This window comes from Littorina saxatilis, linkage group LG10, assembly GCF_037325665.1.
Source record: "Littorina saxatilis isolate snail1 linkage group LG10, US_GU_Lsax_2.0, whole genome shotgun sequence".
Taxonomy (NCBI): Eukaryota; Metazoa; Mollusca; class Gastropoda; order Littorinimorpha; family Littorinidae; genus Littorina; species Littorina saxatilis.
This window is the reverse complement of record NC_090254.1, coordinates 35,212,300-35,229,287: the sequence shown is the minus strand read 5'-3', so window position 1 is coordinate 35,229,287 and position 16,988 is coordinate 35,212,300. Positions and strand designations below refer to the sequence as shown.

Genomic DNA, 16,988 nt, shown 5'->3' with positions numbered 1-16,988 from the left:
GTTTGACATTCTTCCCATTGCAAGCGTGTCGGACGAGTTTGTTTGTTTGTTTATTTGGTGTTTAACGTCGTTTTCAACCACGAAGGTTATATCGCGACGGGGAAAGGGGGGAGATGGGATAGAGCCACTTGTCGATTGTTTCTTGTTCACAAAAGCACTAATCAAAAATTTGCTCCAGGGGCTTGCAACGTAGTACAATATATTACCTTACTGGGAGAATGCAAGTTTCCAGTACAAAGGACTTAACATTTCTTACATACTGCTTGACTAAAATCTTTACAAACATTGACTATATTCTATATAAGAAACACTTAACAAGGGTAAAAGGAGAAACATACTTACGACATACTGGGGAGCATCGGGCAAATTCTTCCCCCTAACCCGCGGGGGGTGTCGGACGAGTTAAAAATGGGCAGCCGGTGTGTAGAATGTGTGTATATCTCATTATCTGTCTGTTGACCTTTTATTCGAATGTGATGACTGTCATGTTTTTCTGCTATAGGCTGTTGTTTTCATAATCCAGAATTGTCTGCATATGTTGTGTCTATCTATGTTTTCTGTGAGTAAGCCTCTAACACTATTGCACGAGCAATGCTTTGACGCTCAAACATACTGAATGCTGCTGTTGCCGTTATCTATCCTTAGCGGATTATGACTTTATTCAGTTATTCTGCAGAAAAGACAAATGCTGGAGAAAAACCGTTCTTTTCTGCAGCATTTCTGCATAATGTCATCTTTCGCTGAAGCAGCATTTTTTTCTGCATCAAAACATTTTACTGCAGTAAAATTGAAATAAAGAATGCTGCAGTAATCGGTGCTGTTGTTTTACTGCAGAAAACCTGTTTACATTTTGTCTGCATCATTTTGTATTGGCTCTTGGCGGATTATGACATTATTCAGTTATTCTGGAGAAAAACCGAAATGCTGGAGAAAAACTGTCTTTTCTGCAGCATTTCTGCATAATGTCATCTTTCGCCGAAGCAACGTTTTTTACTGCAGTAAAACAGTTTTTCTGAAGTATAATGTTTACTTGGGTTTCTGCAGCATTATTGCGATTAACTTTTTCTTCAGAATAGTCTGTGACAGTTTTTTTGGAGAAAAAAAGAACGACCTTGTAAAGTAGCGTTTGTATTCGTCGCCCCCCTGGGATAGTATAATAGTTTGTTCCGCAGTGTACCAATCACAACTATTGGTAATTCTGGATGAGTCCATCTCTCGACAGAGGGGGGCTCGCGTGCTCCAACATTATAATGCTGCAGAAAAAGTGTAAACAGGTTTTCTGCAGTAAAACAACAGCACCGTTTTACTGCAGCATTCTTGATTTCAATTTTACTGCAGTAAAATGTTTTGCTCCAGAAAAACCCGTTGCTTCGGCGAAAGATGACATTATGCAGAAATGCTGCAGAAAAGACAGTTTTTCTCCAGCATTTCTGTTTTTCTGCAGAATAACTGAATAATGCCAAAATGCTGAAGAAAAAGTGTAAACAGTTTTTCTCCAGTAAAACAACATCACCGTTTTACTGCAGCATTCTTGATTTCAATTTTACTGCAGTAAAACTGCTTTACTGCAAAAAAAAACCGTTGCTCTCGCGAAAGATGACATTATGCATTTTTATAAATGCTGCAGAAACAAACAGTTTTTCACCAGCATTTCTGTTTTTTCTGCAGAATAACTGAATAAAGGATATCCGCTAGGGATAGTTATCCGATTACACAGCAAAGATTTCTTTTTCACTTTTATGGTACCCAAGATATTCCACACCAAGCAATGGATTGTCTTTGTTGATACAGCTCTACCTTGAAACAGGACAACGCATTTTCCATACTTATCCGGATGCTGACCAAGACAGCACGTTTTACTTTCAGGTAGGCAAGGCCGACAAAACGTACAACTACTCACAATCCTCGACGCTTGCCAGGAAAAGGAAAGGGTTTATTTTGAACACCAGGTATGCGTCTGGGAGGCCAAGAGAAATATGATCAGAAATAAAATGTTTACAGAAGGATGTAGGATGTAGATGAGAGAGAGAGAGAGAGAGAGAGAGAGAGAGAGAGAGAGAGAGAGAGAGAGAGAGAGAGAGAGAGAGAGAGAGAGAGACAGAGAGAGAGACAGAGACAGACAGAGAGAGAGAGACAGACAGCCAGAGCACGAAAGTTAAACAGGAAACCGGATAAGATAACCATCATGGAACAAAATGACATGCAAGTACAACAGGAGACCAGACACCACAGTTCTAACATGATCACAGCGACATGCAACGTCAAAAAGTTCCAATTAGGTTGCAGTGACACGACAGGCCAGTACACGTAATCAGTAATGCAGTTTACAATATATCTCTTTTTTGAAACATGTATACAGAGCGGGCACCCAAAAACAGTGTTCCTGGTTCTCAGACTGCATGTGTGTTGAGTATCCCTGTAGTTCAAAGCCATGTGAGTTTCCCTTGCTATATGTTAATACTCGCTTCGCTTCATCAATGTCTGAGGGGTGATAACGGGTATCCTTCCAGAGGATGACAATCTTTTACACTTATTTGACATCCGCTTCACATGTAAATCCTAACCGTAGGCTTCGGATAACCTTACATCTAAGTGGGCAAACAATGCCCTAAATGTACACATACACTCCCTTACCTGCGCTATCGAGTTTCATCAGAACAAACATCATTATCCACACCTTACCCACAACACCCTCCCTTACCTTCCCCTGTGAGTGTTCGTCGAAGGAGATACCCTGCGCCTAGCAATATGACCAAAACGACGGTGGACAACCCCCATTTTTCATGCCATCTCGACAGAGCTCGGGGGGAGACCGCTACACGAAAATCGAATAAATCCCCCCCTTGCGCTCCACGGGGAAGCGGGATCAATTCGGGTTTGTGGGAAGATGTAAGTAACACCATCGTCTAAGTGCGGCAGAGATGTTTTTGACCAAAACTGATGAGGTTAGGAGAGGGTAAATGGAGGAGAAGGGAAGATGTCCTTGGGGGTATCCACAGGGCGAGTTTCATCAATGTATGGCAGAGTTTTTTTGACAGCGGAGGTTTGTTTTGCTGGAAATGCTGTGCTGTGCAATATTCGGTTTATTTGCTGAATCGATTATTCTTGAACGACACTGGATTGAAATTTTCAGTTTCAACTTTTATTGATCGTTGCGGAATGAAGTTGGTTCGATGGACTTCAAAGTATTCAGCCAATTATCTACTGCTCCGCTGGTCGCTTACGTTGTTTGGTAGGCTTAACTGGGCGAAGTCGACTATCAATCAATCAATCAATCAATATGAGGCTTATATCGCGCGTATTCCGTGGGTACAGTTCTAAGCGCAGGGATTTAAAAAAAAATTTTTATGCAATTTATATCGCGCACATATTCAAGGCGCAGGGATTTATTTATGCCGTGTGAGATGGATTTTTTTTACACAATACATCACGCATTCACATCGGCCAGCAGATCGCAGCCATTTCGGTGCATATCCTACTTTTCACGGCCTATTATTCCAAGTCACACGGGTATTTTGGTGGACATTTTTATCTATGCTTAAACAATTTTGCCAGGAAATTTTGTCAATCGTGGGATCTTTAACGTGCACACCCCAATGTAGTGTACACGAAGGGACCTCGGTTTTTGGTCTCATCCGAAAGCCTAGCACTTGAACCCACCACCTAGGTTAGGAAAGGGGGGAGAAAATTGCTAACGCCCTGACCCAGGGTCGAACTCGCAACCTCTCGCTTCCGAGCGCAAGTGCGTTACCACTCGGCCACCCAGTCCACCCAGTATGCTTCGCGAAGCTGGCCGCACGAAGCCTTAGCACTGAATTTTCGGTAACAAGACTTCGCAAAGTCTTCGCGAGGTCGACTTCGGTCTCTGTCCCTCTTCCTTTTTTTCTGGTTTTTTTCTTCTCTTTTTTACTTTTCTCTTTAGACAACATTTTTTTCGCACTCAATCATAACCTCTCTCACAGGGACTTTTCACGACTTAGTCTCGCACGTAAAAGCACGAACACGCCTCATCACAGTCTCATAAATTTAGGGTCGTTGTTGGATATCTTGGTTGTCTCCCCGCTGTAAAGCAGCAGTTATCTCCGCACGAGGCAAATTTATTGCCAAGATTTTGTCAGTTCTTGTTCTTCGGGTTTTGGCTCAGGGTCGGGGGTTAGGGGGGGGGGGGGGGATAGAGCATTGAGTACTTTTGGCGGACTGTCTCACACAGTTGTGTGAAGGTCATTGTTGTTTTTTGCTGTTTGATTTAGTTGTGACAAACTGAATTGTATTTTTGTAGGTAGGAAATAGTTGAAATAAGAGGAATTTTAACAAAAGTCATGAAGCGACCCTTTTGTTATTGCTGTGATGTCACGTGCAGGATTCCTTAGTGAAGTAAAGAAGATAAACAAACAACTATTGTCAGCTTCTTCCAACATCAAGACGAGCACACGTTCTTCTTTCTGAACTGATGTACACAGCAGTTGATTGTACAGCCACACGTTTAAGACGTCTTGTATTTTGAACAGGAAGTTGGCTTTAAGTCATACAGTGGAACCTCTGCTCCACGATAAAACTCCCTTTACTCTGAGACCTACGTTTTCCAAGACGTTTTCTTCATAGAGTCACTAACTTTACCTCCATCTCAAGACTATCTTTGTTAAAGACCTACATTTTCCAAGACGTTTTCTTCATAGAGTCACTAACTTTACCTCCATCTCAAGACTATCTTTGTTAAAGACCTACATTTTCCAAGACGTTTTCTTCATAGAGTCACTAACTTTACCTCCATCTCAAGACTATCTTTGTTAAAGACCTACATTTTCCAAGACGTTTTCTTCATAGAGTCACTAACTTTACCTCCATTTACCTCCATCTCAAGACTATCTTTGTTATTGTTAAATACCTACATTTTCCAAGACCGTTTCTTCATAGCGTCACTAACTTTACCTCCATCTCAAAACTATCTTTGTTATTGTTAAATACCTACATTTTCCAAGACCGTTTCTTCATAGAGTCACTAACTTTACCTCCATCTCAAGACTATCTTTGTTATTGTTAAAGACCTACATTTTCCAAGACGTTTTTTTCATAGTCACTAACTTTACCTCCATCTCAAGACTATCTTTGTTATTGTTAAAGACCTACATTTTCCAAGACGTTTTTTTCATAGAGTCACTAACTTTACCTCCATCTCAAGACTATCTTTGTTAAAGACCTACATTTCTTATGTCTTGGGTCTTTACAAATACGCACCAGTGTACAGGCAACATGTCCACTCCCTTTGGTCACTAGAATGACAACGATGGTATCTTGTTCTCCCCTTACCAGGACAGGGCGGGGCGGGGTAGAACCGTCAAAGGCTTTAGGGGTGAACCCGGACACGGCTCAGGTTTCCCTGTCAACTCCAACATCGATCAGACTTTGTCTGCTATAGCTCGTGTCCCTGTGCTGATAACAACTGAGGAAAAACTGCTGAGACAGAAAGAGACAGACAGACAGACAGAGACAGAGAGACAGAGAGACAGAGCTGGAGGGGGGGGGGGGGGGGGGAGAAAACACAAAAGACATTTGTGCATTCCATTCCGGCTGACCCTCCCTACAAGACAAAGGTCAGTGTTGCTGACCGTAGCGTGTCCCCGTGTGCTGAGTGCTCGGGGAAAAAGGGGAGACAAGCTGGAAGTAATGCTTCCCGTCCGGTCGTCTGCTACCAACCTTTTTATTATTCGAGAGTCTGAAAAGAAACGCCCAGGAATAATTTCACTAACCCACCGAGTCAGTCCACAGAATCACACGTCGATTTAGGGTACTTAGATACACAGCAGTACAACCCACATAAAGCATTTCTAAGTAATATTTTTCTCTATATATATTAATATCAATCGTAAATACACTGTACATCACGTGTCATCATTCTTAACTTATCCTTACCACCCTGAAGAAGTCAGCGAATGTCTGACGAAACTTTGATAAAGAACTTACCTACACTGATTGCTGTTGTTTTATTTTTGTAATATTTTTCTCTTCTGAAAACGCTCTGAACCTTCCACACAGGTCTTCTCGGTTGTCACGTTCTAAATCAGAACCCTTTCAAGCAGTTGTACTGCTACGTTTATATGAAGAGGGAGGAAGAGACATACTGACAAATTTGACTTATACCACGAGCCCATCTTCTATACCTCGTCAGCCTGGATATTTATTTGAACCGTAGAGAAACCTTCCTTCCCGTGCAAACCCCTTGTCAATCATCTAGGATCTGTCGGTGTGCTTTCTGTCCGTGTGCTTTCTGTCCGTGTGCTTTCTGTCGGTGTGCTTTCTGTCCGTGTGCTTTCTGTCCGTGTGCTTTCTGTCCATGTGCTTTCTGTCCGTGTGCTTTCTGTCCGTGTGCTTTCTGTCCATGTGCTTTCTGTCCATGTGCTTTCTGTCCGTGTGCTTTCTGTCCATGTGCTTTCTGTCCATGTGCTTTCTGTCCATGTGCTTTCTGTCCATGTGCTTTCTGTCCATGTGCTTTCTGTCCATGTGCTTTCTGTCCGTGTGCTTTCTGTCCATGTGCTTTCTGTCCATGTGCTTTCTGTCCATGTGCTTACGTAAGATGAGAGCACCCTTCCACCTAGACACATACCAACACTCAGTCAGTCTACAGCCTCGTTACTTTCTGTGCATAGCGTGATTTTTCTCGCTGAACTAATTTCGTAACTGACATCTACATCAACCTAAGAAGTTATTTCAGCAAAATCTGTGTTAAATCCTGTTATGCACCAGGCCGCGAATACAAAAAGTGCCAAATTACGCAGGAGACCAAACAACCAACCAACCAACCAACCAAACCAAACAGGTTATTCTACCCCAAACAACAGAATACGGTTAACTGCAAACGTGAATGACAGGCAAACCAAATTACGCAGAAGACCAACCAACCAACCAAACCAAACAGTTAATACTACCCAAAACAACAGAATATACGGTTAACAGCAAACGTGAATGACAGGTAAACCATTAGAGGGGAGAAAACTTTGCCGTCAATTTGCTCCTCCATCATAAATGTCAGATGCGACTTGCTACATGTCACTCCAAATGTCACTCAATTACAAGTTCATCAAGTTGTAGGCATGCAGTGCTGTGCTGTGCGTTACGATTGATGCCTTTACTCTTCATTCGCCTGTCATTTCATGTGGCACAACTAGGTCATCAGTCAACAGAGAGAGAGAGAGAGAGAGAGAGAGAGAGAGAGAGAGAGAGAGAGAGTGAGAGAGAGAGAGTGAGAGAGAGAGATAGAGAGAGAGCGAGAGAGAGAGAGAGAGAGAGAGAGCGAGAGAGAGAGAGAGAGAGAGAGAGAGAGAGAGAGAGAGAGAGAGAGAGAGAGAGAGAGAGAGAGAGAGAGAGAGAGAGAGAGAGAGAGACAAGACTGACATATAGACAGACATAGACAAAGGGACAGAGAGAGACAGAATAGACCTAACGACCAAACCAAGAAGCACGGACAACTCATGGACATCAAACTCAGACTCACCCTTGCCGTATCTTCCCAGCCTGTTCCGGGTCATCCACATGGAAGGGCGAATCATTCTGGTAGCGAAGAACTGGCTCCGTGTTCCCAGAAGGACATCCACTGCCTCGCGAAACCACCGCATGTCCGACTCCACCACCACCACCACCACCACCACCACAAACTACTCCTCCACTCTGTCTCTGACTAGAATCGAATCTGGGACCTTGGCCACCTGCACGCAGCTCGGCCATCAAACCCCCAGGGGTGGGACCGTAGATGTACACTCCACCTTCCCCACCCTCGGGAACCGGCGTAGGTCTGTTCTGGGGAGAAGAATTGGGGCGGTTTAGTGCAGAGGAGTTAGAAACGGGGCGATTTTGTGGAGAGGAGTTAGAAACTGGCCGCGTTTGTGAAGTGGGGTTGGGAGGTGGGCGGTTTTGGGGAGAAGAGTTGGGGGTCGGACGGTTCTGCGGAGAGGAGTTATGAGCCGAAGCCGGGCGGTTCTGTGGCGAGGAGTTGGGAGGCGTGGGGTTCTTGGAAGAGCTGGGATGATGTGGCTGGTGCCGCGGTGAGTGCTTGGGAGAGACGCGCGTGGGAGTCGCTGCAGTAGCGTTGACCTCGTAGAGACTCATGGGGTGCCAGTTGTCGTAGCCTTTGCTGCCGGATCCTGGTATCACACCCCCGCTAGACCCTGTCGCAATCTCACTCAGCGGCCGGGGCTGCTTCCTTCGCGGTGAACTCCTGATGCTGACGCCGTTGGACTGCTTGGCTGCGGAGAGCGGGGAGGGGGAGGAGGAGGAGGAAGGCAAGTAGTGGTGGTCTTCGAAGCTGCGGCACTGGTAAGTGGACGTGGGTCTCTGTCGCGGAGAGGCCCTGACGTTGTTGCTGCTGTTGTTGTTCTTGCTGGTGGCGGGGGGCACGGAGGGCAGCGGGCGACTGGCCATGTGGATCTGCTGGCGGACCTGCCACAAAGAGCAAACAACAACCAATGAAAACAAGGGCCGTGACTGCAAAGAACCAATCACAACATGGTCTGGGACAAGCCGGAACCAGTCAAAATGCCAGGCTGCAATAAAAAAAACCTCAGCGCAAGGTTTTGTCAATCTGGCAGTAATCTAATTCTGCACAACTACCCCACAACTGCCCCCCCCCTCTCTCTCCTCTCTCTGTCATTTCCAAACCACTTCAAGAATCTCTCTCTCTCTCTCTCTTTCTCTACCTCCCTCTCAGACAGACAGACAGACAGACAGACAGACAGACAGACACACACAGCTATATCCGGCTTCTTCTTCTTCCTCCTCCATCCCTCTCTTTCTGTCTCTATTAGACACACGAAAACAACTCTCTACGACCCCCCCCCCCCCCTCACCAGTTCTACCCGCCCTCTCTCTCTCTCTCTCTCTCTCTCTCTCTCTCTCTCTCTCTCTCTCTCTCTCTCTCTCTCTCTCTGAGTCTCAGGAACATTTACAGTCACATGTGATTTGGATTGTCCATCGAGTGAGCCCCTCCCCTCCCCCTTCCGTTCCTGATTCCAGCTCAATGGAAAAGGTTGAGGACACAATGAAAACCTGTCAAGGGAGCAATACCAGCGCAGCCACAACGCCAAGAAGTTCTAATGATTAACTTGTTGCTAGGGTACTAGGGGTGGTCCTGGTGGGAATAGCAGGGAAAAAGACGGATCTGGCACAAAAATGAATAAGCAGTATAAGAAGCTTTAATATTGGTGCCCCTTATTTAAGAGCAGCAACAATCTGAGAAATACAAATGTAAAAGGGAGTCTTTAAATGGGGTTAAATGTACAGAGGCTATAATTATGAACAGAAAATCCGAGAAATAAAAGTCTTAAAAAGGGAGAGGTCTTACATTGGGTGTGTTCCACGGTATTTCTCCACTTTTTACACTTGTCAAACAGCTTTAGTCACTTGAAAACTGACAAGAAATAACTACTTTAGACGTGTGTTTTTCCAACTGCAGACACAATGTACCAGAATATTACCAGAGCTAGTGTGCCTGTTTCAAATGACAACGTTTGACAATGTCACAAAAATATTCACTTCAACGGCTCTGGCACTAATGTAAGTATTAAACAACTTAAATTGTTACAATGTCAAGGAACCCGTCTACTGCTCTTAACCCTTCGCTGCCTGTAGGACGTCAGCTGAGGCCCTGGATAACTCGCCTTATCGGGCAACAAACCGTTCACTAAACAACAACAGAAGAAAAAGAAAAGCAACAAACAACGTGTCTATGTGTGGTGTTTTCCTTTATACATCAAGGGCACATTGCACGTTGTCAGTTCAGGCAAATACAGTAAATGATGTGTTTACAAATATTTCCTCGCAGCCAACAACTTAAAGACACTTGCTTTAAATGCTTTCGACGCATGATTTTTGACTTTTTGAAAAACCAAGAATAACAAACGCTGGACAGACTCCCTTTCTCAGTGCCACGTAGAGCGCCGCTGGGGGTTATTTTATTTTTGACACAAACTCGATCCTGCTGTGACCTTAAAACTTGATATTGTGATTTGGGTTGTCCATGGAGGAGGAGGAAGTCAGACTTTCACTACTTGCATCACCCAATGGTCCATCCGTCATGTGATCGAATACCACAGCACCAATCCCCCCCCCCCCCCTTCCAATAGCGAATACATGCAGACTCTCACACCAACACTCATTTGAGACAATACCACTTCACTCACACGCCCGCAGTAAAAGAACCAGCACTCTTTCAACTCCACTCAGCTCCAGAGTCAAAGAGCATTCGAGGACAAAACCCCAACCCGGAATCAAAACATTCACTGCATTCTTTCTCACCCTTTATCCAGGCTTTTTGGCCATTCCTTAGCAAATCATAACCATAACCCGCTCTCCCGTGGGGCCAATACAAGGCTACTTGTGGCCAGTGGTACAGTGGTACTACTTGCCATGTGAGGCCCCTGTGATGAAAAGGTCATCTTTATTTCATTTTGTTTTATTTCACTTGATTTTATATGCAGGACATCTCATTTAAACAAAAAATACCGGGCAATAAAGGCCACATACACAGGTATCAAGGGCAGCAATGTGTGGTTCACGTGCTAGTGAGTTATTGACCTGAGTTTACTTTTGGCTGACTGTCACTGGCATTGTAAGAACATGAATATCAGCCCTGAAAGTCCAACGAATGGTGTACTCGCCTTTGGCTAGTGATTCTGAAAATGTACTAGCAAGAAAGCAAACTTTACTAGCCAAACCAACAATGTGTTTCAGCATTTTACTCGTTTTCGGCGAGTAGATGAACATTTCTACTCGCCAGTTACATGTTTCTGCTCGCCACTTTCAGGCCTGAATATGCTTCAAACTAAGAACTGGATGTAAAGTGGGACTGGCTACAATAATTGAAAAGATACACAAATGGATAAATAAATAGAAACCTATAAAAACAACAAACTGAAGGACATGAACTTGTTCCTCAAGTAAACCACTCTCCCAATCAACTTTCCTAAAGGTCTACATACTGTATTACATACAGACTTGCACGAAAAGTAGTTCAATCAAAAATACGAGTAAACATTCATGTTTATCTTTTGGGCGTCAATGTTACAGCAGAATGATTAAACTTTATGACAAAATAGTGAAGGAAAATAAATATGAAATCTGTCTAGAGATTCTTCTACTTTTTCAGTGTCACAATCAAGAGAAATTCTACAGTATTTTACTCACACTTTCTCCCTCCAACGTACATAACATATACCTCAGTGACCACAGATACCCCTCAAGTCCTACAAAGAAGAGAACATCTTCATTAATTTACTCACGCTATACTCCTACAGTGGAACCCCCCTTTTAAGACCCCCCAATTTAAGACTCCCTCCCTTTTAAGACCATGTTTTCTCAGAATTTCTGTTCATAACCTCTTTAAATTTACCCCCATTTTAAGACTCCCTCCTTTTTAAGACCTGATTTTATCAGATTTGTTGAGGTCTTAAAAGGGGGGTTCCACTGTACTACATAACATACACCTGAGATACCCCTGGAGCAACATCCATCACCTCAGGTAAGCAGCAGTGAAAATGATGGATACCACTTATCCAGAAAGTCGAGTTGCCTAATTTATTCAGTACCCAAACTAAAGAGTAAAGTACTGCTCTATTATTAGATATGTCTTCAAAATTATGTTACATAAATCCAGGACCACATACGAGTCACATAATTATTTTAGATAAATCCAGTAATACATACTCATCAGAAAAAGATCTTTGATAGATCCAGTAACACATACTTATCAGAAAATTATCTTAGATGGATCCAGTAACACATACTCATCGGCAGCTATCTACAAATCAGGCACGATTCCAAAGCAGACTTACACCATATATCCAAACCAGTGTACAAGAAACTAAACGCCTTCACAACCACTCACAGCACCAACAAAGGGTCAGTCGCCACACCTCGAAGAGCAAACACACACTCAACGACCACAATAACATCACACCTAAAACTCACATGCAACCCACCGCAGGGCAAGAAGAAGAACTCCTCAGGAAAACAACAACCCCTGCAAGAAACCACCCTTGGAAAAAGCTGCAGACAAGATGGGTGAGAGAAAAAGACACGAAAAAGACAAGACAGGGCAGAAAGAGATAGAGAGAGAGAACCCCATAGAAGGGACGGGTCTCTCTCCTCCAAAGCTCCGCCAAGACCTCAAAAACATTCTTCACTCCTTTCGGGCCGTGCGTGATGCAAGGAGGGGGGTAGGGGCCCAGTAGGGGCTGGTCCCTCAAGGGCCTACATTGTCCACTAATCCCCTTAAAACATTGAACAAATGCATCGGCCCCCTTGCAGCTCTCGCGAGCTGCAGCTTTCAAAGACGACGGTCCCCACCACGAACACACAGTGGTGAGCGTTGAGGGATTTCAGCGCGCCCAGTCAGAGAGGGCGAGCCTACATCGCATGGAAGGCTACAGAATGTTCTGGGTACACGACTGTCATGGACAGATAAAAGGTACAGAACTGTGACGCGATGGAAGGTTTCTCTGTTCACTTCAGTGAGCTGATAAAAAGTTATTAACAAATCAGCATGAATGCTCACTAATGTGCATTATGAACACAGACGGACAGATACGCACACATATGTATGCAAGCAAGCACACACACACACATTGCCACTGAATGGACATTCACAGAAATATTACACATTTATTTGTGAAATTCTTAAGGAAACAAGAAATTCCTCCGAGGTAGGAAAAACACCCCCGTCAAAGGGAAATAACCTTCTCAGTTGGTGGCAGTGAGAATGGTTATTTCCCTTTGACCATGAATATGTCCCTCTATAAGTCCTTGTATAATTTTAATCCACCAATAACTCCCTAACCGTGTGTTTGACTGGTCCCAATTTTTGTAAGGACCGTCTCAGGAATGTATAGAACCTGTTCACCAAGTTTGGTGACGATCGGTCCGTTCATTCTTGAGATCTATATGCGAACACAAACACACAAACACATCGACCGAATCCTATACACACCCCTATACCGGGGGTGTAATAAAGCAAATACAGCGTAACACCTTATCAGACAGTCATGTAAAACACCTAAAATGGGGCCCGGCAGCAAGTTGTCACAAGATTCATCATCTGACAAGTTCGTTTTAAGCAGACAATGTTACTTAGGCGATTTTGTAGGACTAGGAACACTAATACTAATGTGGAAAAAAAATAAGACGGCAAAATGTGAGCTAAATGTGATAGATGCATAGATCACGTGACAACTTAAGAGCCGTTTCCATGGCAACATCTCTGTGACAACAATAAAATGTCACTGGAACGGACCCACTGCTGCAAAGCAGATATCAGATTCGCTTCACTTGTCGCTTGACGGACGGCACAGAAGCAAATGAGATGAGACGAGACGAGACGAGACGAGACGAGACGAGACAAGACGAGACAAGACGAGACAAGACAAGACAAGACAAGATAAGATAAGATGGTGGCGAGAGAGGTGAAGGGACGGGGAATGTTTACAGTGCCGTGTACCGGGCTGTGAGCAGTGCCCGCCAATGTTTAGCTCAGGCACCGCGCCTAAGTTCTATGCAGGAAAATGCAGCGCGCTATTCTGGCCATCTGTCGTCCTCATTCATCTCTAAGGCGGACTGATACCAAGAGATGTAAGGTACACCCACCTTCAGGCTCAGGCATTTTCAAACGCTCGACTCAAGACTGTATAGCGAATCATGGGACTCCATGACCACATGTGATGGATTTGATTAGAGACCACACACAAGCGAAACTAATCAGTGAGCAGTTCCGTTCACTGGAAGCTACCATGGAGAAGAACAGCATTCATCTGCATCCCACCCACCCACCCTCACACCATTGGCTTCACAAAGGGTAAAACAAATGTTGTGTGCATGTCAGTTTGAAATGCCCCGGCAAGAACAATGTACGATGCTTGACATGATATTTCTCAGTCATCACATGGAATGTAAAAGTAGTTCCCGTGCCACCATTGTTTGTTAACCTTCTCACTGCCAGACTGACATTTGTCGAGGAGACAGCAACTGACCATACAAAGAGGTAACAAGTCGCGTAAGGCGAAAATACAATATTTAGTCAAGTAGCTGTCGAACTCACAGAATGAAACTGAACGCAACGCAACGCAGCAAGACCGTATACTCGTAGCATCGTCACTCCACCGCCCGTGGCAAAGGCAGTGCCCGTGGAATTGACAAGAAGAGCGGGGTATTCGTTGCGCTGAGAAGGATAACACGCTTTTCTGTACCTCTCTTCGTTTTAACTTTCTGAGCGTGTTTTTAATCCAAACATATCATATCTATATATTTTTGGAATCAGGAACCGACAAGGAATAAGATGAAAGTGTTTTTAAATTGATTTCCAAAAAAAAATTTTGATAATAATTTTTATATATTTAATTTTCAGAGCTTGTTTTTAATCCGAATATAACATATTTATATGTTTTTGGAATCAGCAAATGATGGAGAATAAGATAAACGTAAATTTGGATCGTTTTATAAATTTTTATTTTTTTTTACAATTTTCAGATTTTTAATGACCAAAGTCATTAATTAATTTTTAAGCCACCAAGCTGAAATGCAATACCGAAGTCCGGGCTTCGTCGAAGATTACTTGACCAAAATTTCAACCAATTTGGTTGAAAAGTGAGGGCGTGACAGTGCCGCCTCAACTTTCACGAAAAGCCGGATATGACGTCATCAAAGACATTTATCAAAAAAATGAAAAAAACGTTCGGGGATTTCATACCCAGGAACTCTCATGTCAAATTTCATAAAGATCGGTCCAGTAGTTTAGTCTGAATCGCTCTACACACACACACACACAGACAGACAGACAGACAGACAGACGCACATACACCACGACCCTCGTTTCGATTCCCCCTCGATGTTAAAATATTTAGTCAAAACTTGACTAAATATAAAAAAAAGAAGGGCAAAGCCCATACGACTCACATGCTTACATAGCAATGACATCATACACTAAGAACTGCTTTACACATTTTTCCTACCAAAATACATGTGACCTTGACCCAAGGTCAAGGTCATCCAAGGTCATGCAACACAAAGCTGTTAATTCAAGACATAGGAAGTACAATGGTGCTTATTGGCTCTTTCTACCATGAGATATGGTCACTTTTAGTGGTTCACTACCTTATTTTGGTCACATTTCATAAGGGTCAAAGTGACCTTGACCTTGATCATATGTGACCGAATGTGTCTCATGATGAAAGCATAACATGTGCCCCACATAATTTTTAAGTTTGAAACAGTTATCTTCCATAGTTCAGGGTCAAGGTCACTTCAAAATATGTATACAATCCAACTTTGAAGAGCTCCTGTGACCTTGACCTTGAAGCAAGGTAAACCAAACTGGTATCAAAAGATGGGGCTTACTTTGCCCTATATATCATATATAGGTGAGGTATTGAATCTCAAAAACTTCAGAGAAAATGGGAAAAATGGGAAAAATAGCTGTTTTTTAGGCAACATTTATGGCCCCTGCGACCTTGACCTTGAAGCAAGGTCAAGATGCTATGTATGTTTTTGGGGGCCTTGTCATCATACACCATCTTGCCAAATTTGGTACTGATAGACTGAATAGCGTCCAAGAAATATCCAACGTTAAAGTTTTCCGGACGGACGTCCGGACGGACGGACGGACGGACGGACGGACGGACGGACGGACGACTCGGGTGAGTACATAGACTCACTTTTGCTTCGCATGTGAGTCAAAAACAAGAAGGGCAAAGCCCATACGACTCACATGCTTGACCTTGACCTTTACATGACCTTGACCTTCAGCTAAACCTAGCAATGACATCATACACTAAGAACTGCTTTACACATTTTTCCTACCAAAATACATGTGACCTTGACCCAAGGTCAAGGTCATCCAAGGTCATGCAACATAAAGCTGTTAATTCAAGACATAGGAAGTACAATGGTGCTTATTGGCTCTTTCTACCATGAGATATGGTCACTTTTAGTGGTTCACTACCTTATTTTGGTCACATTTCATAAGGGTCAAAGTGACCTTGACCTTGATCATATGTGACCAAATGTGTCTCATGATGAAAGCATAACATGTGCCCCACATAATTTTTAAGTTTGAAACAGTTATCTTCCATAGTTCAGGGTCAAGGTCACTTCAAAATATGTATACAATCCAACTTTGAAGAGCTCCTGTGACCTTGACCTTGAAGCAAGGTAAACCAAACTGGTATCAAAAGATGGGGCTTACTTTGCCCTATATATCATATATAGGTCAGGTATTAAATCTCAAAAACTTCAGAGAAAATGGGGAAAATGTGAAAAATAGCTGTTTTTTAGACAACATTTATGGCCCCTGCGACCTTGACCTTGAAGCAAGGTCAAGATGCTATGTATGTTTTTTGGGGCCTTGTCATCATACACCATCTTGCCAAATTTGGTACTGATAGACTGAATAGTGTCCAAGAAATATCCAACGTTAAAGTTTTCAGGACGGACGGACGACTCGGGTGAGTACATAGACTCACTTTTGCTTCGCATGTGAGTCAAAAACCAGAAAGAAGAGAATTAAAGACAAAAAATCACTATAATAATAATAATCCCAAATGAGCCCTCAAAATAGGTCATTGTGTGAGCTCAACCTTACAGATTTGTTGTGTTAAGTTTTTAGTATTTCAAGCCCCTAAACCCCAAGTTGTGGAATCTTTGTATCAAAACCTGGGCTGTCAACCCTAGACAGACCCAAAACAGGTTAGATCAGCTGGCTGCTGTAAACTTGAGTGGAAAGTGCCAAAACTGGACTTGATAGTGCACAGTCGATAGTGTTTCACAACCCTTAGGAATCTGAGATAACTGGACTTGATAGTGCACAGTCGATAGTGTTTCACAACCCTTAGGAATCTGAGAAAACTGGACTTGATAGTGCACAGTCGATAGTGTTTCACAACCCTGAGGAATCTGAGAAAACTGGACTTGATAGTGCACAGTCGATGGTGTTTCACAACCCTTAGGAATCTGAG

The 16,988-nt window shown here is 43.3% G+C and overlaps 1 protein-coding gene across 1 annotated transcript in view; it reads right to left on the bottom strand.

Annotated features, from left to right (window-relative positions):
• Positions 1-16,988, bottom strand: part of LOC138978667 (uncharacterized) — a 132,867-nt gene that overhangs the window by 37,891 nt on the left and 77,988 nt on the right. Inside the window, exon 9 of the mRNA XM_070351462.1 lies at positions 7,490-8,430. Coding sequence (XP_070207563.1) covers positions 7,490-8,430 — 941 coding nt within the window. The remainder of the gene's footprint in view (positions 1-7,489; positions 8,431-16,988) is intronic.